This window comes from Sardina pilchardus, chromosome 15, assembly GCF_963854185.1.
Source record: "Sardina pilchardus chromosome 15, fSarPil1.1, whole genome shotgun sequence".
In the NCBI taxonomy this organism is placed as follows: Eukaryota; Metazoa; Chordata; class Actinopteri; order Clupeiformes; family Clupeidae; genus Sardina; species Sardina pilchardus.
Window position 1 is genome coordinate 14,590,282 of NC_085008.1, and position 27,513 is coordinate 14,617,794.

Consider the following 27,513-nt stretch of genomic DNA (forward strand, 5'->3'; position numbering starts at 1 on the left):
GAATTGATACCAAGAAGATCATACAAAGTGGTTGCTTTCCATTTTCTGGTCGTCATAATGTAGGAATGTGAGATTATTGTCATTTATGTGCGGTGCTGTTGTGCATGACAAGTTGACTCCACCTTCAGTCAGGTGAATAAGACCTGACATTCCTCCTTCATCCGCCCTGCTCACTCTCTTCCCTGACTCCTTGTCATGTGGTTCAAGGTTAAAAAATCGCTTATTGCTAGATCAGATGGAGGCCCCTGAGAATCTCCTGCAGAGTAGACGACACAAGGGCAGGTAACAAGGTCCCACTCGTTTGGCCGTATATAACTTCCAGTCTTGCCTGGATGTGTGCTGCAATGTGTGACTAAGTCGCCATGGTTTGAATGTTTGTTTGTTTTTTTTTATTGCACAGGCTTTAAAAATGCAATGACATTACCTACTTAGCTCTTTGTCTCTTGCGAAAGTTGGGAAACCGTCATAAAACCTACGCCTTCCTGGGAAACTTTTGCCTGCCAAGATGAATCTGGTTTTGCAACTCACGTCCATCTATGGAATGTCCAGGAGGGCCGGTGTGTATTGAATTTGATAGTGGATTTCTTGCCACAAGCTCTTAACATTGCTTTTCTTACAGTGATTGGCACTAAATATGGCATTGCTGTTCTTTCAAATTGTCTTTCAGAGGACTGAGTGGACTTATTTGGCTGTCCAGATGTAGGCTACCAGATCTAGAGAGAAATGTACAGCTCAGGCTTTTGGAAATAGGCTACTCCGCTCACTCTCAGTCTGACTACCTGACACATCTCCGAGTGTGAAGTCGCAGTATACCAAATGTACAGCAGAGGGCGTAATGCCCCATCTGATACGATAACATAGCCAAAGGTTCATCAAAATAAAGTTATCCTTCTTAACCATTACGTTCCAGTCTTTGTTTACAGATAGACCTACTGCAACACGACATTTAGGCTATTTAATTGATTCCTGATTTCTCTGGTGACACAAGGTGACACAAGGTGCACAAGAGGCATGCAGATGTGTATTAAGCATCTGTCTGGCACCACGCAGTGACTCAGTAGCCTATAGCCTTTATGTGGGACAGTCTCCCGCATCTGCATTGTGTATGTTCACCATATTTTCTGAATTGCGCATAGAGATATGCACAAGTTTGAACTGATATAGCCTACAGGATTTTTCATTGCGAAATCATTTTCAAACAACACCATCGATTTGTCAACAAACCCCGCCCTCCTCCACGGTGACATACTGCTGCCGTTCTGCAGGTTGACTTGCCGCCAAAGAATTACCCCTCCCATCCTCCCGTCTCTGCCCCCATCCTCTCATTTCTCCCTCCACACCTTTCTCCTCCATCACCGGACACCGGAGTATGCAGAGCAGAGGTAAAGATAACGTATATTTCTTTCGTCCTAATCAGTGGCGTGGTTGAGTGAATGTCTTTGCGGTAGCCTGCAACGGGCTATTATCGGTTTAATTGTAAGTTAACTCAAGTTTATGAGCCAGCCTGCTAGATAATCATTTTAACGAAAGTTATTGATGCGGTTTGAATCGTCAGGCAGACAGCCTAATTTGCTTAGCCTGGTGTTTTGTCTAACCATGGGCCGGTGACTTAGTTGGTTATCTGAATTTCTCTGGTTTTATAGTCCGTTCGAGCTGAGCTGTGGGTCTGGGCCTCTCATTCGGTTTTGGGTAAGGGTGCTGATGCTGCTGTTTACAAGGCGTGTGCGGTAGCTGAACGATAACGTAATGGCCCTTACAATGAACCTGTTAGTGAGCAGCAGTAGGGTAAGTGAACATCAGACGCTTTTGAACATGTTTTTTTTTTTTGGCAGCGACATATTTGTTGTCAAAATCAAAGCAGCCAAAAAGCTTTGGGAGCATGTGACGTGTTAATCGCGCTAGCAGACTGTTTATGTGGCAATCATGCGTCACAGCTTTTAGATAGCCTTGTGTTGATAAAGTTTCAGTTTAAAATTCGAGAAATGAGAGTAGGCTAAATCAAAGATGCGGGGACTGGGAGTAGCCTAGTTCAGAATATATTAACAAAAAGTCTCTGACATTTGTCAGACTATATCAAACACTCAGTTATGTAGGCTACTAAGCATTTATTCACAAACTAGAAAGCCTCAGTCAAATGTGACTTGGTAGTTGGGTCAACAATGATTCATCAGTTGTCTGATACCCATGTTTGACACACTTAAGCTTAAAAATTAGTTGAGACTTCATTCATAAACTACATTTAAACTTCATTTATAACCATTACTGATGCCAGTGAGTGACACCTCATATTTCTATTATCTTTCCCAGAGCTCTTTCTCACAAGGAGCGTGCTATTTTTGATCATTTTTTGTTAAATCATGGATCGATCTCAGTTGTGTTGTTTCCCCTCTTTCTCTGTAGGATGGAGGGTCTACTGAACCAGTGGCTATGGCAACAGGAGTACTGGCTGCCCCCTGGCATTACGTGGAAAGACATGCGGATGGAGGAGAGGATGGAGAAAGGGAGTCGGTACCCTCTCCCCCGTGATCTGCTTCTCACTCTGCCTCTGGCACTAGGCTTCATTGCCCTCCGTTATGTTTTTGAAAGGTCAGTGGCCTTTGTCTCAAAAGCTCTTCGCTAGACCCCCCCCTCCCTTTCCCCCTCCCCCAAACCTCTAACTTCAGTGTGCTGCTGATCCACTAATGCTTTGCAGTGAGATGGAGTCTCAGTAGCGAATAGCCGGAGTCATTCTTTATGCATAGCTTATCTTCCACGGCGTGTTTGATGTCCCACTTTTGACTACACGTAATCTTCTCTCGGAGCGTCGCACTGTTCTCCGTTTGAAGTTTTTTTCAGACCAGCCTCCAGTGCATATGGTGAAGGTAGTCTACAGAGGCATGTTCCTTGACTGACAAGCCAGTGCAGCTGAGACAAGAAGACAAGTGGTGTAAACGAAAAGTGTTTGGCGACGGACTGGAAGGCTTATCATTCTTCTGAGACTGTTCCTGTCAGGCTGGGCAGGGTTACGGAACAGATATAAGATGGCAACAGGATCACTCATTGTGTATCATGCCATTCAGAAATGCACTATTTTTACAACAGTGGTTATTACAGTATTAGTTGAATATCTTCACCAACATCAAGGCTCAGAGATAAGATACCCTGGCTTATATGTTAACCAACATCATGACGCGAATAGATTTATGTCTCCAGATAAAAAGTGGACCTTGCATCATGGCAATGACAATGGCAAAATAATGCCACAATAAAGTATGCTAAATTACCATCAAAGCAGTTAGATCAAGACTATTGTGGACTCTTTTAACAGCTCTATTCATCACGTCCGCATTGATAACACCTAAACGGTTTGAGATGAGGAGGGCTAACTCTAGGGTCAGGGTGGGGTCTGTTTACATCAGAACAGCAGGCTAGCCTGTGGCTGATGCTAGGAAAGGCAGCTGTTGGTCTGTAACCTGAAGCCCTCCTCGGCTGCAACCCATCCCTGACCTTCTGTGACAGCCTGATGGCCTTGTCAGCTCACTCCTGTCTAATTGAGTCTCTAGAATTACACAAACAAAGAAGACGCCCATAAACAAATGCAGGTAGTCTTAAAAGTACTCAAAAGTCTCAAGATGATATACTGTAGCTGTGGCCTTAAAAGGGTGGTTTTGTTTGTGTGGCTTGTGCCTTAACAGTTGCTGTGTTTAATGTAACGGTCATTGTATGTGTTGGCTTTTGTGTGCTAGTGATATGACACATTACTTTTGTCCTGCAGGGTCATAGCTTTGCCACTCAGCAGATGTTTTGGTGTCCGGGACAGGCAACGGGTACGAGTTGCCTTTATCCCAAAACTGGAGGCGTTTTACTTACAGAAAAGAAAGCAGCAGCCGTCACAGGTCAGTGTGCTGGATGCACGACCCACCCATAGGTGTCAAACGCTCTGCGGATGGGCTGTGGGTACACAAGTTGGTTCTCACCTCAGTAACGCTTATACGTCAATAGGTGTCAAAGCTGTGATGTCATTTCCTGTGGGTCATTGATGTGTGTTCACTGGTCAAACTATAATTGGAGTGTCTAAACTGGACACGTAAACAGAAATGGGTGGAGCAGACAAAACAGTACAAACACAAATACCACTAAATCCCGTATTCCTCCTGGGTCTTCATGCAATCCAGTCTCCACCCTTCCCAGAGCACAAGTCAGGAAAGAGAGCAAGGTTATGAAGAAATACACCAACCTCAATGAACTGCAACAGAATTGGCAAGTACAGGCATGAGTGAGTTTCTGTCAGGTGGAATTGGTTTCGCCTCACAGAGGGCTTCTCACAGCCTGCAAAAGTGTTAGAAAAGGTGCTTCTGACTGCCATGCTGTCGACTTATGTCTCTTATGTAGGTTGCTGCAAACCCAGGGTCGTCCAATGGTCTTAGCCTACTCTTTTTCAGAGCAGTCTGATCTAGTTCCTGGATCATTTGCAAACCACAAAAGCCTATTGTGCCAGAGATGGTTTTAGCTAGTTATATACTCTATACTCATATTATCTGCTTTTTATGAGTCCAGTACACCTTCGGCCATTTGAATAAAGGAAACACTGATAACACTTGCTTATTATGTGGGAGTTAAGCTGAAGAAATTCAGATCATTCAGAACATCTCCTCTATAAATGTAGTTGTGCCATGCCACTGATTATTTGCGTCACATTGAAAACCATTTGCACACACGAGTAAGCAGGTGTTCACATAGACTGGGTAAACCCAGCCCGATCTGCCCGCGATTGGATTTCGCCCTGCAGCTCAGGCTGGAAACCTGCGCATTTGTCTTTCCTGCTTCCTGTTCACGTTTGCTAGAACCAATCACAAACTGGCTTATCCACCAGGCACACCTGGAGCATTGGTATGATTGATTGAAGGACTATGTGAATGTGTACAGAGTCATTTGAACTATGTCCATTGATCATGCCTGTAGTGCAGTAGAAATACAGCGCAGACTCCTCAGACTTATGTTCAATCTTAGAAGATTAGAAGAAGAGTCTGGTGATAGTCAGGCTAGGCTACAGTATATTTTCTTCAAACAATTCCGTGAAATCCCATGCATTGTACATGACATCCATGTACGTACTGTAGTTGATGAATAAGCATATTTTGTTTTGTCAGCTGTTAGTTTGCCTGAAAGGTCAATCCACATGTACTACATTTTGTGTTTTTAAAGGATGCCTTTTGATGATCACATAGCTGTTTGGCATGGTGGTGGTGAGTGTGACGCAGGACTCATGACTCCCCGTCTCTTGTTTGAGAGCAGAACGACATCCCTGGCCTGGTGAAGCAGTGCGGTCTAACTCGGAGGCAAATCGAGACATGGTTCCGCCATCGCCGCAACCAGGACAAACCGAGCAACACCAAGAAGTTTTGCGAGGCCTCGTAAGTCATCACTGCTTGCTTCCGTTCCATGTGACTTCTCAGAGTGACAATATGCAGCCATTTTTCCAAGCCTGAAGGCAAAAGACACAATATAAAGAACATTCACTGGTCTATATATAAATATATATATGGCAAGATATAAAAACACCATCATCAAATAATAATATTTTTTTAAAAATCTAGAGTTTTGGTTCAACCACAGCTGTCTGTCATATTTCCAGGTGGAGGTTTGTCTTCTACCTCATAGCATTCTCAGCAGGCCTTGCTTCTCTAATAGATGTGAGTACTGTGCACGCTCTCCCCCAGTCTCTTATGCTCAGCTATGTCTGCACGTGCCGTGTCTAAGTTGCTGTTAAAAATATGTGTTTAAATTATAAATGATGCTTGCATAGCTCGACAGCCGCACGGTTACCATCTGTACTGATGTGGTCTCCTGGCACGTGTAGCTCTGCACTGGCTCTCTTGTGTGACGTGTTGTTTTTCTGCTCCTGCAGACCCCCTGGTTTTGGGAACACAGGGAGTGTTGGCAAGGGTACCCCAAACAGGTGAGCGGCTTCCCTTTTTACTTTCCCCTTGAATCACAGGAAGCGTGGAGTTTTTCTACTGTCCTTAAGATTGCTGTGGAATTCCAAAAGAGCCCCCGCTACACACACACACACACACACACATTTTAATACCTTTATTTGTGTTCACATTTTACAATGAATTTCATTGAACACAAACAATTTTAGACACCAGCATTGCAAACCCAGTAGCCTATGTCTCTGGTCTCAGTTCATGGGTACATAAAACAACGCCTTCTCCATATGTGGCGACTGCCAATTATCACAGAAATTGAGCAGAATTTTGCTAGAGCCTTTGCTCTTGGCTTAGAGAGACCAGCAATCTGCAAACCCCTGACTACTAGTCTGTGGACATTACCTAAGCTTCCAAATATACACACCAACAGCTTACATTTGTACCCAAGCTGTACAACAATGTCTCTGACACACACACATGCAATTGTCTTTTGCACCCAAGGTCGTAACATATTCCCCACCCCTAGCGTGAACAGGAAAATAAAAAACAATAACTTCTGAACGAGCTGCAGAGATTAATGGTATTGACTTTCCGAGCGAGATTGTAAACGTTGTAGTGTTTTCTTCCCTCTGGGATAAAGGATGTAACTTAGAGGGTGTAAGAGCTGTGTCAACTTCCCGCCATTGTTTTAGGGTCAGTCCTGTTGAAATGTTTTGTTTTAGCACAGGCGTCTGTAACTAGACCCATCCACTGTTTGAGTTTGTTTTGAGCCACCATTGGCCCTGCGGTTGGTCTTGTGCAGTGGTATTGGTGAGATTACAGATTATCTGAATTATGTTATCAGTGAGAGAGAACAGATTACAGATTATCTGAATGTAAACTTCCTGTCAGGAAATCTCACCCCACTCATGCCCTCAGACTGCTGCCCCCTCCTCCCTCCCACCTCCACGCTTGACGAGTTATGATTGGCAGGCAGCAGTGGAGCAGGTGGAGACTCCTCTGGTCATCTCCTCATGAGGAGCCAGAGGTCGGTCAGAGCTCCAAAGACAAGCGTTACTCTCCAGGTGTGGCACATCATTTATTTACATGAAATGGTCCTCTCAACTGATCCCACTCCCATCCTCTCACCCACTACATCCATGGAAACATACGCACATACTTGCAAAGTTAGAAACAGGTGTGCTTTCTTAAATTGCATCCAGGGGGAGCTGGGTTGATGGCTTCCTCCAGTCTGTTTGTACCGTATGTCTGTTTGCATGGAAAGTTCCACAGAATGGGTGGATACCTATGCAAAGAGAGTCATCCGTTAAAGGCTGCGTGCCTTTCAGGAAGTGTTGCCCGTAGGTGGTCTTATCAGTGCGATCAGCTTGTGTGTGACTGCGACGTTTCCCCCATCTCCCCACAGCTACACATAGCCGACTTCCATAACGCCTCCTTTGTTGTCTCTGCAGCTGGTTGCCGAGGCTCACTACTGGTACTACATCCTGGAGTTGAGCTTCTACTGGTCCCTACTGCTCTGCGTGTCTGTAGACGTGAAGAGGAAGGTAAGTGCGATGGCCTAGTGCTCACATCACCGTCCCCATTCTAGTAGTGCTGAAGGCCTGTAAGCAAATTCACAATGAGCACTCTGAACTGAGAGACAGGGGGGACACTAGTTGCAAGGAAAAAAGATATTCCTGCTACAACTGACTCGCTTGTCCATTTTGTACATGAGTAGTTGAGTCACAAGATGGATGTTGAGTTGTGCAACACCAACTGTATGTATCCATACACCTTCCCCCTCTCTTGTCCACATGTTGCCCAGGAGTCATTAACTGAAAAAAATATCTTCCATTGCTGTGAAGATTGACGTGCAGGTTTTTGCAGGTTCGTGAACATGAGACGACCTGCACTGATTGCCTGGGAGCAGCTTATTGATAAATCAATTCTAACCCATTGCTTACCAAGACCAATTTCAGGTTGGCTTTTAAGATGTGGCCCTTGTGGCACGACATTTACCTGAGACATAGCTTTGATTCACTCTTCCTATGTCTGCTGGGATGTTTTTGTTTTGTCTCTGAAGAGATAAACTAGCTAATGCTTTTTCTTCAGAAAAAAAAAAAAAATTGTTCCTGGTCAGACAAGTTCTATCGCCTGCAGGAAATGCGTTTGTCAGTCACAGCTTTTCAAGTGAGCATGAACGTGACCGTGTGGTCACGACAGGAAAAGCTCAGAGTTTGAGTTTCAGGAAGAGCTCAGAGAGAGTTTGTTCTACCTAAAAAACTCCCATCCGCTCCGCCGTGCCACTATAACTCATTACAAAAGGGCCTGTCTGTGCTGATTTACATGAGGAGCAATGTCTGGCTCTGCAGCAGACGTGAGGGGGGGGGGGGGGGGGGGGGGTATTTGTGTGCCAGGAGAGGTGGTGCTCGGAGAGCTTGGGGAGTTTGGGGAATGAAACAGAAACGTGTCCCCATTCAGCAGGCTTTAGCTGGGCCCTCTCAGGGGACCCATCCTCCATTGTTTGCTCTGTTTGCACAGGGATACATTTAGTTCCTTTTTTTTTTGATACTTTAGAGCCTTGGAAGAGCGCTTAAATGTTCAAAGCGTAGATGTGAAGGCAGGGGATGAGAGGATTGATGGACTGTGACATTACATCTCCTTAGCAATGAGGGTTCCACATTAAAGCATATATTCGGTGCTCTTGGAATGCATGGTCATTGAAGGTGTTCAGATGAATCATTTGCTGCAGTTTGATGGTAATAATATATCTACTACTAGGGCATTACATATATGATGTCAGATAACAATCCTAACAATCCATAACTAATATCCTGTTATGGGAGAAAGTACAAAAACGGTGGTTTCTTTTTTTTTCTTGTACTCTATTAATATGTGGTAGTGACAGAGTTGGTCGGTAGACAACACAGGCCCATAACCATCACAGCAGTTAGTGTGTTTATGTGTGTGAGTAGGGCACTGATGACGAGATGCCCTATTGTTCAAGATCTGATTTGTGTTGTTTCTGTGTCTGTACTTATTGTTCTTGCAGGATTTCAAGGAACAGATTATCCACCATATTGCCACCATCTTCCTCATCGGCTTCTCCTACTGCGCCAACTATGTGCGTGTGGGGACTCTAGTCATGCTAGTCCACGATTCCTCGGACTTCCTTCTGGAGGTGAGCGCCAGGAAAGAAATATGACTGAAGGAGATTGTGTGAGCATCAAGACGGGGGGGTTGTTGTTGCGCAAGGTTATTCCTCCAGGCCTTCTTTTCAAGACGTTTTGTTTCCTTTACTAACGTGTGATATTTCACTGATGCTATCTGAATGTCTTAAGAGTTGCTGAAATATGCATGACCTGTCTGGTGACATCAGACGGCATGGTATTCCTTCCCTGCCAGATCTGCGCCACGCTCTGTAGGAGAAAAGAGCTGGCAGCCTTACGAAGCTTTGGGAAATTAGCTTTGGGCTTTGCATCACATGTATGCTAGCTGAAATCAGGACTCAGGTTGTTTTTTTTAACTAAAGGGGCAGATGAGAGGGTTCACAGTAATTAGAAGGAGGAAGTGACGCCAGTGGAAGACATAACCCTTGGGTGAGCTAAACCAGGTGCAAGGGGGAAATGGATGGAGTAGAGGTGATGAGAGCTGGGGAGACACAAGACAGGACAAAGGACAAAAGGACAAAACCTGTCAGAGAGAGGGAAACCCCACAGCCACCTTTTTCCAAAAGAATGATTTTGGGTTGATAATTGATGTGAGAACATATCGGAATGTGCGATACGTATCTCTACAAGAGAATGTATCGGGATAATCTGTAATCTTTTTGAAGTTTTGAAGTTATTTATTGAGACAATTTATTATCGGTAATGTCATCTTGAATAATAAACGTTTTGAAGTTCTTTATTGAGACAGAACCTATTACTGGTAATGTCACCTTGAATTTTATTAAGGAACAGTTCTTTCAGTCTTCCTTTTAGAGGACTGCAGAGAGGTTTCGTCAGATGGGGATACACTTTTTACAGAATTTCTTCCTCCATAGGAATAGTAGATCAATATCTTGAAAGGAGGAAATATTCTTGAAAACGCTGTTCTGTTTTTTTGTTCCCAACTCTGGGACTCACATAGCCTATTTTATTATTTCTCTAGACCAGGTCATGCTTCCTGCCAGAATAAGGAAGAAGGAAACGAGTAGCTTCCATCACTGACGTTTTAGTGATGAGTGTTGTTTGCATTTGTATGAATCATCACATTATCTTCAGTGTTTTATTTCCAAAGAGAAGGTTGAGTGTCTTCAAATTAAATGATATGCTCAGTCTGTCGTTTAGGCTATGGTCAGATTACTGGGAGGATGTTGCCAAGTGCGTGTTTGTGACTTGAAATATGCAGACGGGGGTCGTCTCAGGACAGAATTACGTTCGCAACAGTGAGAGACATGGATGGACATGGACTTGCATACTAGGAAACGTTGAGCTTTGTGCCTCCTCATTGCCTTGGACTTTGCAACATGCCACTGGCAATTTAGGTTCAACCTGCCTGTCTGTTGGGCCCATCCGTGATTCTGTGTCACTATTCAGTGTTAGTACAGTAATATCCTGTGTATTAGCCGCATTGTATATACGTCACAGGACAGTGTTTTATGTGAGTTAAAAGACACAAAAACATACTAATGCCATTTTTACTGATGCCTTGTATTAAGCTCATAGCTGATGAAATTTTGCAAAATCAATGTACAGTATAAGCCGTGGCTAATAGTTGGGAAATTACGATATGCAGATGTTTGAATGTTGCTTGCTCATTACAGCACAGTACTAATGAAGCATAGGGTTTGGCTCACCAGTATAACCTCATGTTTATATTTTTCTCTTTCAGTCGGCTAAGATGTTCAACTACGGTGGTTGGAGAAAGACCTGTGACGTGCTGTTTGTCATGTTTGCAGTGATTTTCTTGGTGACTCGGCTAGTGGTATTTCCAACTAGGTGAGATATTCATTTATATGCTGATAACAAACATGGACAAGATGGGCCCATTTAATGAGAGCGTAAGATAAGATAAGATAAGATAATACTTTAATGTCTGTTTACACGGAAATATGTTTTGCATTACAGCAATCAGCATAGAAAGACATTAAAGATAACATTCAAGATCATAAAGTCATTCACGTATGTAACAGGGGTAGCCTACACAGCGATAAAGTCCATTAGACGAGGAGTGAGGGATCTACTTTACTCTCTTCTGTTGATTGAGTAATGACACAGAGTGCTGAAGGACAGAGTGATTGTGTATATTTCTCCTTCTATGATGAGAGAATTATGTACTGTACGTAGGTTTTTCAGTTGGAGATAATTCTCTCTCTCTCTCTCTCTCGTAGAATTGTCTACACTACACTTGTGGATTCTCTAGATTTTTTCACCCCATTCTTTGGCTACTACTTCTTCAATGCCCTTCTCCTGGTATTACAAGCGCTGCATATCTTTTGGGCCTGGCTGATCCTGCGCATGGTCTACAAGTTTGTTTTCCTTGGCAAGGTGAGTCAGGTTCACAATCACAATACCTTCATTAAATGTGACATTATTACAAAGGAACACAGAATCTTAAATCTACACTGTGTCTCCTGTGTCTCTTTGAAAGGTGGAGCGTGATGAACGGAGCGATGACGAGAGTGAAGTTGAAGAAGAGGAAGAAGAGAAGGAGGGGTGTAGTTGGGAACAAAAGAAAGGCACCCTGAACTCTAAACTTGCCTCATTGGCCAACAACTGCGTCCTCAATAACTTAACCCATCAGAGAAGAAATATAAGTTATCGGATGGCCAATACCAGATAGTACTAAGATCAAACAAGAGGTTGATATGTATTATGCTGGTTTCCTAGAGCTAACTTTGTGGTTTATGCATTACTACTGAGGTCCAGTCATAATTTCACGTTAGTCATATTGGGAAATAATACAAAGGAAAGATGTGTGCTAATTGTATCAGACTGTTCGTTTCTCTCCACTGTGTCAACCGTATTGGGTTTGTTTTAATTGACAAAAGAGACATGATGGCAGGAATATCAATTTCATTTCATTTTCTGGTTACAGTAATTCTATTGGGGCACTTCACTCTAGTAATTACTTGCCTTTATTTGCCATTCAAGACTTACAAATCTACTCGAAATTTAAAGGTTTAAAAGAAATGTAGTGTGATGTAAAAGAAAAATTGTGAAGCAATGTTTTTTTAAAGAATTGTACAATTACATTATGAGTGTCTGTGATGAACAGACTGATTGTACAGAACTGGAAGTTAGATGACTGTGAATTTGTTTAAAGTAATATGGGTATTTTACAAGCGGAAGATAAATAAACATGTGTTGATTGAAATGGGGTGTTTTGGAAGTCTCCCTAGTCAGGGAAGCAATGAATACACATTATGATACAGTTATGCATTTGCTAACAACTCAAAAGACAACTTTTTTATTAAGTGTTTGCATAGGTGTTTCCCTACTCCTACCTCACAATATGGAGTCTGCTAGACTTTGACATATGTTATTGGCGTCACCGCTCACTATGAGGATATGATCATTAATGTTCAGTGCTTTTTACAACCAACTGTAACTTCTTTCTTTTAGGTTGTTTTTATTAGTAAATAAAAAAAATAGCAATTTAAACATCCACTGATTTCTGCATTTTCAGTTTCTTAGATTATTGTCACATCTATTTTCTGCAGTTGAGTGTCCGAAGCGCTAGTGAATGGGTCGGTTCAACACGGTTAGCATTTGTGAGCTTTAATGTACAGTATCTCCATGTTTTCATTCAAAAGTAGTTCAGAAAATGATAATATAAGTATTTTCAATGTGAAGACAAAACATATTTAATGTCAAGGTCATGTGTGACAACAAGGCACTTATGGAAGGTTTTTAATGAAGAAAGGGCTGCTTATCTGAATCTTTCAAAAATATTTGTTTGTTTGTTTGTTTTGAAAATTATGTCAACTACACATTGATATAAATCAAATATTTATTTGTGCTGTTGGTCAAAGTTGACAAGTAGACTACAATATGCACAGCACAACTATGCTGTTTCTTAAGCCCAGACCTGCAGGCTCAGTATAGCTCAACAAGGCTCATGTACAATGGACAAAGAGAGCCTGTTATCCACCACCCACCCCCATACAAACACTACTGTATGTCTTACACAGATATATCTACTACAGCAACAGCCCAACACCCACAGCAAGCGTATATTATACTCTTGTTATTTACAGGCCTGATAGAGTTCAGGCGTGGTGCCTGAATTCAGGTTTGAGCTCGCCAAGAAGGGAGTCAAGAAAGGCTATTCTCTATATTGTCTTTGAATGTATTTGATAATTTCAGGCACAGACAATTTCCTGTCTATCAGTCCTGTATTTCTTTTTATTTTTTTGCTGCAAGAGGAGCCGAAACAAAGTTTTTACTCGTCTTATACATGTATAATGAAATGGAACAATAATCAAATCTTGAATCAAGACATTAAATATCATTCAACGTCCTTACCATCAATTTGGTATAAGTAGTGCTTGACATCTTTTTACGAACCAATTAAAATGCACCCAAAACTTGGTGCATTGTAATACACAAAAGGTAAAATGACTTGACAAGATGAAAACATTTCTTGAATACAATAAGCCAGAGGCTGCAAAAGTCAGAAAAACTATTCTGAGTTTTAATAGTTTATCATGCGGATAGAGACACATCCGTGTATTGGAACTGGACAGGGTATTGCGTCATCTATCTCAATACAAGTGTCAATGTATGGATCAAAGAGAACCATGTTGGGAATGTTCTTCAGCCTTCTCTCACCCAATAGGTAGATTTGCCCACTGGTGGTGGCACATCCAGTGAAAAACTTCCTGTCTAGACACTCCTCCTCCAGCAAGGTCCACTCATCTGTGTCTATGTCCAGCCGCAAGGCCTGTCCTCCGAAGAGATAGAGAGCACCGTTCAGCTCCGTCGCCAGAAGGTCATAGCTGCAAGAGGAAGTACAGGACAGTCAACCATAAATCTAGGAGTTTTTCTACCCACAGTCACACAAGCCTTGACAACGTTTGCCCTGAATGCAAAACATGATGGAGCTAGAGCTAGACTAACTGGTAGGGCCGCCTTGCTCATTGCACTTGTATTGTGCAATTATGTAGTTAACATCTGATTCTAGGGAATTCAGTAATTGCAAAGTCAGAGCCCTTGACCATTGCTTATTCTGCCTTCTGAAATAAAGCACTCTGTGCAGTCTAAATGGAAAAGTACCAACTGTAACCAACGGGAACAGATATGGTCCATAATTCTCTGGGACCTTATTAACCATTGTATGAAACAGGAAAAGGCTGTACTGTACTGTACCGTGGATGAGGGCAATGCACGACAACATCCCACTGGTCAGTCTTCATCTGGTAGCGCTGAATCCCACTATACACCTCCCCGTTCTCATCCAGCCCACAGGCCACGTAGATGCAGGAGCCCATGGTGACTATGGCCGCTCTCTCCACCGCACACACCATGGGGCTGACCTCCACCCAGGCGTCCGACCCCAGCACCAGCACCTCAACGCTGTCCACAACCCCCTCGTCCATGCTGCCGCCCAGCACATAGAGCCTGTTGCCCACGCCGACAGAGCAGTGGCTGTGTCTGGACTTCTGCAGCGCCGGTCCGTCCGCCCAGCGCCCATTTGCGCACCGGTAAATCTGCACCCAGTCCACACTGTACCACCCGATGTCACGGAAGTAGCCCCCTGTGACCACCATATTGTCCTCTAAAAGACAACAGTGTTTATTAACAAGGATGTCACTAATTTAGCAATTAGTTAGTAGTGTACAATATGCATGTCAGAAATTCAAGATATCTAATCTATCTAACCACTGTTCTTCTGGTCTTATGAATTAAACAAAGATGAAATGTAATTCAACTGAGTTTGGCTGAGTGGCTGTGTTTTCACCACCCGTCTCCTTTCAGAGAAAGCAATTTACCTACTGCTGCGACTGAGTACTGGGTGAGGTTCTTCCTCTTCATCGGAGCGCAGCACTGCCACCTGCTGCTGCGCGGATTGAACTGGTACAGTGGCTGTGCCTCGACGTCATGTGGCCCACCAATCAGAAACAGGGACTCTTTTGAGCGGCCACGAGGCATGGAGCGGCCCGCCGTCCAGCTGGCGGGGATGTTGTCGTTGAGTCTGCAGATGAGCTTGGCTCTCGGGTCAGAACCTTTGAGCCGGGTCAGCAGGCTTGTGAGGTAGGGAAGAGTCAGGGACTCTGGACGCACTAGTCCAATCAGCTCCATGAAGTCGTCCTCCCTGTTGGCGGGGTCAAAGGTCGCCCATCGCAAAGTCACTTCAAAGGCCAAGTCCTCTTGAGGTATGAACAGGTCGTCACTAGCAAGAAGATCTGCCACGCTCTCCTTGGAGAGATACAGAAAGTCTTCGTCAGATGCTATAGCAGGTAGGTGGGTGAGGGCCACATCTCTGGCTGCAGCATATAGTTCCAGGCAGCCTAACTGCCAAGCATATGCCATCATGCCCAAACAGTTGCTTAGGTGTAGCTCCCTCTCAAGGAACTTGCAGCAAAGTAGTCTGGCCTTTTCCATCTGAAGATAGTCAGCTGCCTCCAAGATTCCCAGAACATTTTGTCTATTCAGAGGTAATTTAAGAGTCTTTGTAAAGTCCATGAGTATGCGGAACTGCTCTTCATGTACTCCATTAATCACAATTTGTCTTTTAGTGCTCTCTTTACCGCCACCATAGAACATGGCACGGAAATATGGACTGAAGTCTGCCAGCTTTTTCCGGTTCACTAAAAAAGACTCTGTCTCCACAATAAGGACTGTGTCAGGCACCACACCGTCCACTAAACTCACATCAGTCTTCTTAGTATGCGCCACTAAAAGATCTAAGACACTGACTTTAGAGTTCTCCCTTTCTTTTTCTTTGCAAGCCATATTAAAGGTCCACCTTCACAGCCTGCAGGCAAAGGTATTTATACCACACGTGGTTGCCAACTTACTTGGCCGACTAATGGGGTCACTGTGTTTGAAAACAAGAGCTAAATATAACCCCTCAGTTTGCTGTGGATAATTCTGTCATAAAAGGACATTCCTTGCACTTCACAAAAGGAAAAAAACAACAACAACAACAAAAACACTTAGCATGCCGTTTGAATTTCAAGAACATCAACAAGAAAAGTAGGCCCTAGCCTATATGCATTCTACCATAGTTTGTGCATTCTACAATGCTTAGTTGCTGTGTTTTTGTCTGGTACAGTAGTGATGATGATGTCTACAGAATCAGTAATGGCTGTACTGTAGGCTATTACTATATCGTCTTTAGTTTACACAATTACCCTAATAAAATATCTCAAAATTGCCATATTCACATAGCATATTCATGCAGGCTTATGAGACGGGTTTGATTTTCATGCCTTGACAGGAACAGAAGGAGGAACCGATGGGGTCAAAGTTGAATTCGCAAAAGGGGCGGTCTTCCACATTTTGAACATGGCGGTGAGTTGTGCGTCTCCCTAGCGTAGTTGAATGAATTCAATGGAATGATAACGTTGTTACGATTTTGCATTAAATACAAACCATCTGTAAACACACTCCGAGTTTATCCAAATCTTGAGATCCAAAAGCATGCTTTACTATGATGTGCAGTGGACTAGGCTCCATAATAGTGTTAAGCAAGCTAGCTAGCTAGTTAGCAGGCATGCTAGTAATACTTATTGTTAACCGAACCTCAGCTTAATGAGAGTATTAAGATATGCATTTCTGTTGTAGGACAAAGAGAAGAAGAAGAAGGAAAGTATATTCGACCTGTCGAAATATATCGATAAGCCAATCCGAGTGAAATTCCAAGGTGGACGAGAAGGTAAGAGACTTGTGATGATGTAGAAAACTAGCATTAACACAGCTTTGTAGCATCACATGAAGTCCTGCATTTCCTTACATTGTAGGCAACTGTAGACTACCTAAATTTCAGTCACATCATTTAGGTCTAACCTAAATATGTTCAATGTGTCATGTTGTGAGTAAGCTTATTTAACAATAGCTATTGTCAGTTTTGAGAGAGAGTTCATTCAGTTGTCTCGCTAATAATCACTTTGGTGTACTGTGAATGCTTTCAGTTTGCTTAAAAATTATAGTCTAACAGTTATTTCCATGTTTCCTCATTTCAGCAAGTGGTGTCTTGAAAGGCTTCGACCCTTTGTTAAACCTCGTATTGGATGGCACTATCGAATACATGCGTGGTGAGTGGGGTGGGGGGGACACATGCCATTCAACTTGGTTTCCTCTCCAGCTGTTTTTAATTGAGTGGGTATTCATAGAAACAGTAGTTGAGTGCAGTGTAGAGCAAACGTGATTTTTCAAACATTTGTTTGTTCCTGGTCGTCAGATTGTACGTTACAGGTTTTAAGATGGTGTGCTTTTATATATTATAGACCTAATATATAGTTATAAGTAGTAATAGTTATTTCCCTGTCAATCCTCAAGAACACCTCTGTTTGAAATTACCTTTCCCTCTTCCACTGGACTGTATGCTACCTTTATCTTATAATGGCTTTAACCTTATACATTATTTTGCCCTTTTATGCAGACCCTGATGACCAGTACAAATTGACTGAAGACACTCGGCAACTGGGCTTAGTGGTGTGTCGAGGGACCTCCGTGGTGCTCATCTGTCCTCAGGATGGAATGGAGGCCATTCCAAACCCTTTCATTCAACAACAGGATGGCTAGTCCTCTGCAAAACCTCATGGAGCTCATATGTACATTATTTGATTAGATTGGAGTTGTGGGTAACATTTGTTAGACAGACCTATTGAGTTGTGGCAGAAATCATGCTAGTGCTTAAGCCTTGGTTCAACTTTTATTTTGTACCACACCAATTGAGTAAAAATGTGTTTGTTTCACTGTTTCACCATTTTTTGCAATGGTGTGTATCAGTCCAGACCTTTCTGTTGTGGCACATTGAATGAGTTGGAAACATTGCAGTTGTAACATCTTATTTCCCTCTTTGTCTTTTTTTATGAAGACGTTTTTGAAGTGTCCATATTTTTGGAACTGATGTTAGTTTACTATTAAATTGATATTTCATAAACTGCACAGTCCTGGGAATTCTTTTGATGTGTGACTGAAATGTTACTGATTGTGAGAGTGCTGCATGTGAGAAAGAGAGGGAGTGGGAAGTTCATGGATTTTGCAGTAATATGTCAATATACCAATACTGGAAAATTGAGCCTATGGTCTAATCATTTTATGTACTCACACTTAATTATATATGGAAACGTCTTTCTTAATTCAAAGCCATATTTATTATACAACGACAGTATTTTTCCAATTGAGAGGTGATGGAATAGATGTACATGTCTCACCATTGTTGCAAGAGACTGAATTTACATTCTGCATGTAGCCTACATGGTGTGCACATAGTGCAATAGCCCACAGTCTCAGGTGAATTTTCACCATATCTGCTTTTCTAATTTAAATTAGAAATTATTCTCATTTCAAGGTGGTGTCAATTCGAACAGTTTGGTTGGCTTGACATTAATGAAACACGTAGTTGGCACTGGAGAGTATTTCTATCATATTGACCACACTCTGTAATAGAAAATATTTGTGATTTTGATGTCTTAATTTTAGCTATATAATGGTAGACTAATCTTAAAAGGACGCTTGTAGTCTAATGGGACTGTAGCTCTCCGGCCCTCTCGAAAGAAGCAACAGGAGTAGAGACCGGCGATGCTGTTAATTTATTCCTGATGTGGGATGCAAGCCATTAGGATTGTGGCAATGCAATGTATAATCTACGCTTATTTGGAATAATCTGAGTTAATTCCTATATTTGAAGAGAAACAAGTAGTCTACAATGATGAGCTCTGGAGATATACAGTGAACAATATTTGTATGTAGTAATTTGGCTGAGACATTGTAGGGTATTTCACAGATTCCTTCATGACATTGGGGTTTGCGGCTAGAGTAACGAAGTGCCCCGGTGGAGGTGTGCTGGGCACAAAGCAGACCACTGTTTCAGCAACTGATAAGAGAGTTTAAAGCAATGCCTGTGATTTAATAGCCTCTCAGCTTCGATAAGAGAGCCATGAGACGAATGTGGATGTTTCAAGTTCACAGTAGGCCTTTTGTGGAGAGGCCTTAGTTCTAGGCTACAGTTATATGAAGGCAGCCTATATGATATTGTATTTTATACTTCTATAGGCCTACCTTGAAACATTTTCTTGATGTCGCACTGAATTCCTTGGGTGTGTCGCAATGAACGTGTGCGTTAGATTTAAAAGCCTATTGATGCCTTGTCCATTTGTTTGCAGTCTCTTCGCCCCAATGTAGCCTATAGGCCTAAGTATTCAGTCAGCAATCAGGCTAGTTGCTAAACCAAACAATTTACCTGAAATATCCAATCCATCCCAACTGTTCAAATAGCAGAGTTTACAAAAGAAATGTTTCTAATCCGTAAAAAGCATGATGGCTCAGTGTTGGAACAAGAATGGGAGGGGTAGAGGCAACCCGAGACGCCTTCGACGTGTTCACAATTTACTGCAGTGCACGCCCCATTGATGGGTAAGATAATAGTGGTGTTGAATTTTGAGCGGTCAGTGCGCCATGTGTTTCATCTCTCGATTCTCGCCATAGACAGAGGGAATTATTTAGGTAAGAAGCCTATATTATACAAAATTATTCAATAACAACTTGCAGCTGATTTGACTGCTGTAACTGTCATGGTCAGAGCGCTTCATCATCACAATGTGATCATGTGTAACCATTGTTGGTCGCAAGGCCTGTTTGTTTTCAGACTAAAAGTGAAAATTACTTTGTTAACGGAGATTTTGTTGATAGGTATAGAGAGAACTATTTTTGCTGACATCAGGATTTCTTCAAATTGTTGCTTCTGTGAAGTTTAACTGAGCACGTATACAGAAAGTTGTGTTACAGTAGAGTAGAGTAGAGTAATTTCACACACACACTGAATTCCTTGGTATGACACTGGTAAGTGAATATTGTAAACAAAATGGAATGTTTTCTCTTTTTTGTGGGGCTGTGCCCAGTATTGAAAGTACAGTGTGTGAAATAATACCAGCAAGTCAATATTCCCCCTGAGGTGATGGAGTCTGTTACAGAATCGGTGGCAGGTGTGGTGGGTGTTTCTGTTGAGATTTTCTAACCACATGCTCAGATTTCCTTTAGTGAAGGTCAGCTCTTGAGTCTGACAGAGGGAAGATGATGTTTAATGCTCTAAAATCCTTCTCATAGATTGATATGGATATGAAGAAGAATGTGGACAACGACCATGCCGCCCCGTCACCCTTTTCTAACCGCAGATGGGTTGCACTGGCTTTCATCTTTTTCTTTCTATTATTGGGAGTATTTGTAGGCCTTTTGATTGGTGAGTTAATGTTCAACCTGTTTATCTTCAGAACTGCATTTTATGTGTAGATTGTATAGAATATTCTTTGAGCACTGTCAGACAATGGTTAATTCCATGTTTCAGGTTATTTGGTACAAGAGCAACATTATTTCATGGAGACTGTGGAATTGAAAGGACTTGAATATAACTCTGATCTTCAAGATGACTCATCAGCTTTCTCTGTAGTGTTATCAGCCACCCTGAAAAGCAAGGTATAGCTTATCTAGTCCTAGACCTATACACACCAATTATATGAACAGATTTTGCTGAAATGATCTAAATATTGGTTAAATATCCTATTGTTTTTAAACTTTTTCACAGATCAAAAATATTTTCCTGACCTCGTCATTAGCTAATCATTTTGATGATTGTGAAATGGTTGCTTATGGGTGAGTCACCCAAGGTATTTCATTAATATCCTCCCTGAAGTTTAACATCTAGGGAAATGTTTACATACGTATTCATAATTTAGTAACAACAATTTAAACACAGCTATATATGCATTTTAAGTTTCACTCACTCAATATTCACCCTCCCCAGAAACATCAAGGGATATGTGATGGCAACATTTCGTCTGGTCTTCCACGTATCAAAGGTCCAGCAGTACTCTAACACGTATATCCAGGAGCTGCTGAGAGCAGGCCTACAAACTCTACTTAATGGGCAGCCACTGTTAATTCCACAGTTCGGAGAGATTCACAGCATCACTCTTCTAGGTTAGAATCTGCATTCTCTTGTGTAATGCATAGCTTTTCCTCTTGATGTCTGTGTCCTTTTCTCACTTGTGTTGTGTTATGTGTTTTTCAGGGGCCAGTGGAAAGTCATTTTACAACATTGGAGATGATACAGGTATCTGCTAAATAACCATAACCATAACCATAACCATAACCATAACCATAACCATAACCATAACCATGACTCCATATTTGAATTTAATTGGTGGTTTTATTTTACAGTAGCTGTCATCTGATTTTTTTTCGTATTTCATTTTTTACAGGCTCCTGCCCTAGTAACACTTTTGTCTGTCTCAATGGGGAGTGTGTAACGAAGCGCAATCCGGAGTGTGATTCGATTAATGACTGTGCTGATGGTTCTGATGAATTTGATTGCTGTGAGTATCAACTGCCCCCCTATACCAATGTGGCTTATTTATTGCATAAATACAGTATGACATATGATATACTGTCATATAAAAGAGATATAATATTTTGTTGATGCCTATCATTAGGAAAAAACTCCCATTGTGGATGGGTTCTTGTTAATATTAGTCGTGATAATGAAATAGCCATGGCAAACACGATTGTTTAGGGTCTAGTATAACGAGATATGGCTGTACATACAACAATACAAACAAACAGTCTTTTTCAGCAGCTCTCCTCAACTGTTCCACCAGTTCTTTATAAACACTGCAATAACAGATTGATTAGGTTCACTGTTTTACTTCTCCCTTACGTGTAGCCTGTGGTACCCGTCCTGCCATGGGCAGTCGTGTGGTTGGGGGTGAGGACGCTCGCCATGGGGAGCTGCCCTGGCAGGTCAGTCTTCGGTTACACGGCCGTCACACCTGCGGGGCTTCCATCATCAACAGCCGCTGGCTCGTCAGTGCGGCCCACTGTTTTGAGAGGTGAGGGAGTCTTTCAGGAACAGTTAAGGCTTTTGTTGTGCTGTTGTATTCAACAGAGCCTCTCTCTGTTTCTCTTCTTTAACCACGCAGGGAAAATGACCCCAGGGTCTGGACAGCGTTGATAGGGGCCAACCTGGTGAGTGGAGAGGAGACCGAGGCTAGCGTGGTGAACATCAAGTCCCTGATTGTGTCTCCAGATTACAATCCCATGACCACCGACAACGACGTGACCGTGCTGGAACTGGAGGACCCCATATCCTTCGACCAGTATGTCCAGCCGGTCTGTCTGCCCTCCCCAGCACATGTCTTCAGCCCTGGGAAAAAATGTCTGGTGTCTGGCTGGGGTGCTCTTCACCAGTTCAACAGTGAGTGCTGATTCTGTACCTAAGGGACAGCAGAATAGTTTTGTCCATAAAGTATAGACATTACAGTTCAATTCCATGTACTCCCAAACCAGCAAATAACCCGGCACAGGTCCTGTGTTTCGTCTTTAGAGTGATATTGGCTGAACTAGCTTTTCCTGCCCTTTCAAAATGTGTTTTCTTTCTCTTTGTGCAGGTGAGATACCTCCTGTGCTTCAGAAGGCCGTGGTGAAAATCATCGATTCCAGGACGTGCAATAAATCATCTGTATACCAAGGAACTATCACACACAACATGATGTGTGCTGGCTTTTTGCAAGGAAAAGTAGACTCCTGCCAAGTAAGTTGGAGTGCACCATACAGCCCAATAGCACTTGGGTGATACGTTGAGCAAAAATGTGATGCATTGTTAAAATGAAACATTTTGAAAATGAAAGTATATCCATTAAGCAAGTAATACCTTTGCATTATTCATGCACACATGAGTGTGTGTTTGTCTGAAGCTAGACACTTGCATATGTCAGCTCCCTGTCTGTCAAGGTTGTAACCTAACCGGAAGGTTATTAAAACTATGCTGACAGCGGTGGGATTCGAACCCACGCCCCCGAAGAGACTGGAGCCTTAATCCAGCGCCTTAGACCGCTCGGCCACGCTATCCTGTTAGACCAGGTAACTCACGTCTGTTTCGGTGCAGATATGTGAGGTGGTTTTTCCAGTTGTCTGTGCTAACCAGAAGGTTATTAAAACTATGCTGACAGCGGTGGGATTCGAACCCACGCCCCCGAAGAGACTGGAGCCTTAATCCAGCGCCTTAGACCGCTCGGCCACGCTATCCTGTTAGGCCAGGTAATTTACGTCTGTTTCGGTGCAGATATGTGAGGTGGTTTTTCCAGTTGTCTGTGCTTAGAGGATCCTGTGAATTGACACCATCTTGTGGCTAAAATGGCCATTCTAAAAATACATCAGTCATAAATAACTCTAATAACAGGCACAGTAGAGTTATGTCATGGGTATGGCATGTAGTGACTAGATTGAAGTTGCTGGAGGGTTCGTTTGTGTAGTGTGGACTATGTCACTATTGTGTCAGCGTTGTGTGTGAAGGAAGACATGGAGGAATTAATGATTACACTGATGGACTATGGACAGCATGGTTCTGGTAAAACCATATTGACAGCGGTGGGATTCGAACCCACGCCTCCGAAGAGACTGGAGCCTTAATCCAGCGCCTTAGACCGCTCGGCCACACTATCATATGTACAGAAAGATGGGCCCTCAAGGTCCTCACTCTGCAAATATGAGTGTCTTCTCCAGTTAGAAGATTCTATTGACAGTCTCGTGGCTAGAATTATTAGAATTCTAATTATGTGACATTTGAACCCACGCCCCCGAAGAGACTGGACCCCAGTTCGCGTTCTCACCAGAGGGACCATGCCAGAGTCTGGCATTTCGTGCGGAGTCAAGCGGACCCGAGTGCGACTGGTGCTTTCACACCAACGAAAACAAACCGAACTAAGAGCTTTTGGTTCGAATGTACTAAACGATCCATTCGAACCAAAAGCTCTTAGTTCGGTTTGTTTTCGTTGGTGTGAAAGCACCAGTCGCACTCGGGTCCGCTTGACTCCGCACGAAATGCCAGACTCTGGTATGGTCCCTCTGGTGAGAACGCGAACTGGGGTCCAAATTGACTGATTGACATAGACTGTAGGTCAAAATAGTGAGTCAAAATTGGCGCTTATTTCTATCGGAAGATAAACATTGATGAAACAATTTTTGGTCTGTTTGCTGGTGTGAAACCTCATTGGAGTCTATGTGCTACATAATGATGCGGAACAAATAATCAAACTAGTGGTGTGAAAGCGCCCTTATTAAAACCTCTGAGCACAGTCACTCCCAAGCTCAGGAGGAGCCACCCTAGAAACTAACAAATCCAGGTGCTCTACAGAATATACTCATATAGGCATGAGTTGTCTTGTACCATGAAAATCATGCTGGCAGCGGTGGGATTTGAACCCACGCCTCCGAAGAGACTGGAGCCTTAATCCAGCGCCTTAGACCGCTCGGCCACGCTACCTCCAAGGACCAGCTGTCCTCAAGGTTCTGTGCATGCAGAAATGAGAGATGTCTTTTTTTCAGGTCAGGAGAGGTGTCTTTTTATATTATCAATGTCATCAGGCTGTGACAACATCCATCATTCCACCATTTTGTTTGTGAGTATGTAATGTCCTCTTTACAGGGTGACTCTGGAGGACCCCTGGTGTGTGAGGAATCTCCAGGGCGGTTCTTCCTGGCTGGTGTGGTGAGCTGGGGCGTGGGCTGTGCTCAGATCAACAAGCCGGGGGTTTACTCACGCGTCACCAAGCTACGCAACTGGATCCTCCACTACACCAACCCAGGCCAAGTCCAGATGGCACCAGCTCTGCCAAATGCTACACATGTGCTTGACTACATGCCAAAAACACCAACATCACCTCTCGTTGTGACAGGTAATAGTTTTCCAAAGGCTATGTCCAGCAGTGACCGAAATTGTAACATTTACTATTATCAGTGCATCTATCTTTACAGGAACCAATTGTACTGGTGCCTTCAGCTGCGGGTCTGGAAGATGTGTTGCAAAAATAAATCCTGAGTGTGACAGCATCCCGGACTGCCCAAATGAATCAGATGAAAGGCATTGTGGTGAGTAAGCAAAGTTCTTGACACGGTCAACTCTGCCCTGTTTGAAACAAAGCCCCTAATCTTGGAATTGCTTCACATAACACTTGAGCTGCAGCAACACATGGTCTGTGTGTAAAAGGCCTGCCTTCCTCGAAGCCCATCTAAGGCCTGTTGGTTTAACACATTTGTTCCGCTTCCTCTTTCAGCAATTATGCTCATTTGCTAAATCGGCAGCTAATAAAACAGTTGTGCTGCAGCCTTTTTGGGAAGCCTGTGAAAATTCCACCCAGTGTCTCCGCAACACGCAAATTTAATTAGCACATTTCCTGAACCCAATTCCCCCTGCAGACTGTGGGCAGCGGCCTGCAGAACCTCAGGAGAGGGCAGTGGGTGCACGGGCAGCCCAGCGAGGAGAGTGGCCGTGGGTGGCCAGTCTACAGTACCAGCGCGCCCATCGCTGTGGAGCCACGCTCATTCACAGCAAATGGCTTCTGACCGCAGCGCAGTGCTTCAACAGGTACTGTGGTTCAGTTGGTCATTATTATGCTTCACTCAACCCAGGAAATACGATACAAGATGGCCAAGGAGATCAGGGGAGGTCACATGTTTAATGTGGGGTTAATGTTTACTTCAAGTTTTAATGTTAGGTTAATATTTAGTTTTCACCATGCAATTACCTAAGTAATGAATAAAACCTTTCTCCTGAAAGTAAGTACACTTTATTAAATGTTCCAAGCAATTACCAGTGCAAATAGTACCCTAAGGACAGTTCATATTACATTTGATTACACCTCCTGTGTAGAGTGGCACAACATACTATCTTCATTAAGGTTACCGTATATTAAATGCATATGAGGAACAACGACACATTTAATCATTGTTTATTTTGCACAAATATATACATTGTGTATCTGTACCTCCTTTGAACTAAATACCCAGTTTAATTCCATTGAACAAGTTTCCCCTGTTGATTTGTAGGGATTTGAGCCCAAATGGCTGGTCTGTGAGCCTGGGCTCTGTGTTTCCGGTTGGACTGGGGGCCTTAGTAATACCAGTGCAGAGGATCATCGTCCACCCTGGCTTCAACAGCACCAGTAAGGACTTTGATGTGGCTCTTGTGCAGCTGTCCATCCCAGCACCGAGATCCTACACCATACAGCCTGTGTGCCTGCCGTCATCTTCCCATGTCTTCAATGAGAACACAGAATGCTACATCACTGGGTGGGGACCAGTGCGTAATAAAGGTGAGAGGCCATTTTTTGTTTTAGTTTTGGGTCAATATGTGAGTAGGTCAACAAGACCCCTCATGCAAATTTGTTGCACATTTATTCTGAAATGCAATGTTTCCTGCCGTTCTCCCTCTAACAAAAACACCTACACACAGGCAAACAAGGCAATCTGTTGCAGAAAGCCAGAGTCAACATTCTGAACCAGACAGAGTGCCAGGGGTCCAATGCTGAAGATCTGTCAGCAAGAATGATGTGTGTTGTCTCCATGGATGGTGACACAGATATGTGTCTGGTGAGCACTGACTTGATTCTTAGTTATTGCACTACAGGTAGTTCTCTCTTCGAGCGGAAAACACTGTTATCCTTTTTCGCTAAATGTCAATCAGAACAGCAAATGTGTGGGTTCATTTGTGCGGGTTATTTGTGACACTCTCACTTCAACTCTCAATATCACATATGAATATATAATACCATACGCTTTGATATAGATTTAAATATGTCCTCCGCCATGGTTAAGTTTCAGCCACATTTGTTCTTCTTAAGCCAGTTATGACCCAGGTTAATGGTACACACTTGTATTTCTATTACTGGAAATGCCAGCAGTGTTAAACTACATGTCACTTTGACTGGCATGTGCACACATGATACACAACATTTCCTTTTGTCTCTTACAGGGAGGCCGTGGGGGTCCCCTTACATGCCGGGAGCATCACGGTCGCTGGTTTGCGGCAGGGGTGGCCAACTGGGGCAAGAACTGTCGAGAGAACGGCCTCCCAAGTGTTTACATTCGTGTTACATCCATCAGGCAATGGATATCAAAATACCTTCCATTCTAAGGATGCATGGGGAAAATACACTACAGGACTACAAACTGCCATTATACTGTGAGAATTTCTTATTTGGCTCATTCACTGAATTTGTTCAGACGTCTGTGAATTAAATGGGTTTTTTTGCCTGGTTGTAATGCAGTCACAGAGCATCTACTATACATACAAGCATCAAGCATCTCTTATTTATTACCTCCATAATGTATAAAGTGAGTTGTTTGAAACGTTATTCATTCTGAATATGAAGCATCTGTATCAACATAACATCAGTTTTGGTACTTGGGATGCGGAAACCTTAGGGATTTTTGTGGTGCTCTCATATTATAATTACCATCACTGTCTGTATTTGATTATTCAAAATTAGAATGTTTGTAATGAAAATGTTATTTATTAAACTATGGCATTACATCTTATCGCTCAACTTACAACATTACTATTACATCTTTTCATTCATCACTTTTTACAATTTTCAACAGACATGTGTTCATATTTTTTTTTCTTTTAAGTCTGT

The 27,513-nt window shown here is 42.8% G+C and overlaps 4 protein-coding genes, 1 long non-coding RNA gene and 4 other non-coding genes across 9 annotated transcripts; 4 read left to right on the forward strand and 5 right to left on the reverse strand.

Annotated features, from left to right (window-relative positions):
* The first annotated feature begins 219 nt into the window (after positions 1 to 219).
* LOC134101639 (uncharacterized) lies at positions 220 to 1,059 on the forward strand. The gene is made up of 3 exons (XR_009941434.1): positions 220 to 282; positions 401 to 557; positions 668 to 1,059. It is a non-coding gene; the product is annotated as an uncharacterized LOC134101639 (long non-coding RNA).
* Positions 1,060 to 1,309: 250 nt separating this feature from the next.
* cers4a (ceramide synthase 4a) lies at positions 1,310 to 12,623 on the forward strand. Its single transcript, XM_062556035.1, has 11 exons — positions 1,310 to 1,382; positions 2,401 to 2,586; positions 3,755 to 3,875; positions 5,275 to 5,393; positions 5,615 to 5,672; positions 5,888 to 5,938; positions 7,364 to 7,456; positions 8,944 to 9,072; positions 10,767 to 10,873; positions 11,266 to 11,422; positions 11,526 to 12,623. Exons 2-11 carry the CDS (start codon positions 2,402 to 2,404, stop codon positions 11,715 to 11,717), a joined length of 1,212 nt encoding a protein of 403 aa, XP_062412019.1. The 5' UTR covers positions 1,310 to 1,382; position 2,401; the 3' UTR covers positions 11,718 to 12,623.
* A 191-nt stretch (positions 12,624 to 12,814) lies between these two features.
* On the reverse strand, positions 12,815 to 15,995 carry LOC134102063 (kelch-like protein 23). The gene is made up of 3 exons (XM_062556036.1): positions 14,869 to 15,995; positions 14,246 to 14,654; positions 12,815 to 13,875 (listed from the first exon to the last, which is right to left on the reverse strand). The coding sequence occupies exons 1-3, from the start codon at positions 15,830 to 15,832 to the stop codon at positions 13,572 to 13,574; spliced, it is 1,677 nt and encodes a 558-aa protein (XP_062412020.1). The 5' UTR covers positions 15,833 to 15,995; the 3' UTR covers positions 12,815 to 13,571.
* Positions 15,996 to 16,302: 307 nt separating this feature from the next.
* On the forward strand, positions 16,303 to 17,987 carry lsm7 (LSM7 homolog, U6 small nuclear RNA and mRNA degradation associated). Its single transcript, XM_062556037.1, has 4 exons — positions 16,303 to 16,393; positions 16,667 to 16,757; positions 17,065 to 17,136; positions 17,484 to 17,987. The coding sequence occupies exons 1-4, from the start codon at positions 16,388 to 16,390 to the stop codon at positions 17,624 to 17,626; spliced, it is 312 nt and encodes a 103-aa protein (XP_062412021.1). The 5' UTR covers positions 16,303 to 16,387; the 3' UTR covers positions 17,627 to 17,987.
* A 3,319-nt stretch (positions 17,988 to 21,306) lies between these two features.
* tmprss9 (transmembrane serine protease 9) lies at positions 21,307 to 27,404 on the forward strand. The gene is made up of 10 exons (XM_062556625.1): positions 21,307 to 21,417; positions 21,765 to 21,930; positions 22,021 to 22,295; positions 22,489 to 22,631; positions 24,525 to 24,774; positions 24,854 to 24,967; positions 25,295 to 25,463; positions 25,925 to 26,190; positions 26,331 to 26,467; positions 26,850 to 27,404. The coding sequence occupies exons 2-10, from the start codon at positions 21,785 to 21,787 to the stop codon at positions 27,009 to 27,011; spliced, it is 1,662 nt and encodes a 553-aa protein (XP_062412609.1). The 5' UTR covers positions 21,307 to 21,417; positions 21,765 to 21,784; the 3' UTR covers positions 27,012 to 27,404.
* On the reverse strand, positions 22,867 to 22,948 carry trnal-aag (transfer RNA leucine (anticodon AAG)). The gene has a single exon. It is a non-coding gene; the product is annotated as a tRNA-Leu (tRNA).
* trnal-aag (transfer RNA leucine (anticodon AAG)) lies at positions 23,044 to 23,125 on the reverse strand. The gene has a single exon. It is a non-coding gene; the product is annotated as a tRNA-Leu (tRNA).
* On the reverse strand, positions 23,460 to 23,541 carry trnal-aag (transfer RNA leucine (anticodon AAG)). The gene has a single exon. It is a non-coding gene; the product is annotated as a tRNA-Leu (tRNA).
* On the reverse strand, positions 24,281 to 24,362 carry trnal-aag (transfer RNA leucine (anticodon AAG)). The gene has a single exon. It is a non-coding gene; the product is annotated as a tRNA-Leu (tRNA).
* Positions 27,405 to 27,513: the final 109 nt, after the last annotated feature.

Excerpts from the sequence above, each read along its gene's own strand:
- lsm7 (XM_062556037.1), top strand. Across the intron at positions 16,758-17,064 it reads ATTCCAAGGTGGACGAGAAG|CAAGTGGTGTCTTGAAAGGC; the intron begins GTAAGAGACTTG and ends TCCTCATTTCAG. Across the intron at positions 17,137-17,483 it reads CACTATCGAATACATGCGTG|ACCCTGATGACCAGTACAAA; the intron begins GTGAGTGGGGTG and ends CCTTTTATGCAG.
- LOC134102063 (XM_062556036.1), bottom strand. The coding sequence starts at position 15,832 with ATGGCTTGCAAAGAAAAAGAAAGGGAGAACTCTAAAGTCAGTGTCTTA. Across the intron at positions 14,655-14,868 it reads GTACTCAGTCGCAGCAGTAG|AGGACAATATGGTGGTCACA; the intron begins GTAAATTGCTTT and ends GTTGTCTTTTAG. Across the intron at positions 13,876-14,245 it reads GTGCATTGCCCTCATCCACG|CTATGACCTTCTGGCGACGG; the intron begins GTACAGTACAGT and ends TTCCTCTTGCAG.
- tmprss9 (XM_062556625.1), top strand. The coding sequence starts at position 21,785 with ATGGGCAGTCGTGTGGTTGGGGGTGAGGACGCTCGCCATGGGGAGCTG. Across the intron at positions 21,931-22,020 it reads GCGGCCCACTGTTTTGAGAG|GGAAAATGACCCCAGGGTCT; the intron begins GTGAGGGAGTCT and ends TTAACCACGCAG. Across the intron at positions 24,968-25,294 it reads ATCAGATGAAAGGCATTGTG|ACTGTGGGCAGCGGCCTGCA; the intron begins GTGAGTAAGCAA and ends TTCCCCCTGCAG.
- cers4a (XM_062556035.1), top strand. The coding sequence starts at position 2,402 with ATGGAGGGTCTACTGAACCAGTGGCTATGGCAACAGGAGTACTGGCTG. Across the intron at positions 7,457-8,943 it reads CTGTAGACGTGAAGAGGAAG|GATTTCAAGGAACAGATTAT; the intron begins GTAAGTGCGATG and ends TTGTTCTTGCAG. Across the intron at positions 11,423-11,525 it reads AGTTTGTTTTCCTTGGCAAG|GTGGAGCGTGATGAACGGAG; the intron begins GTGAGTCAGGTT and ends TCTCTTTGAAAG.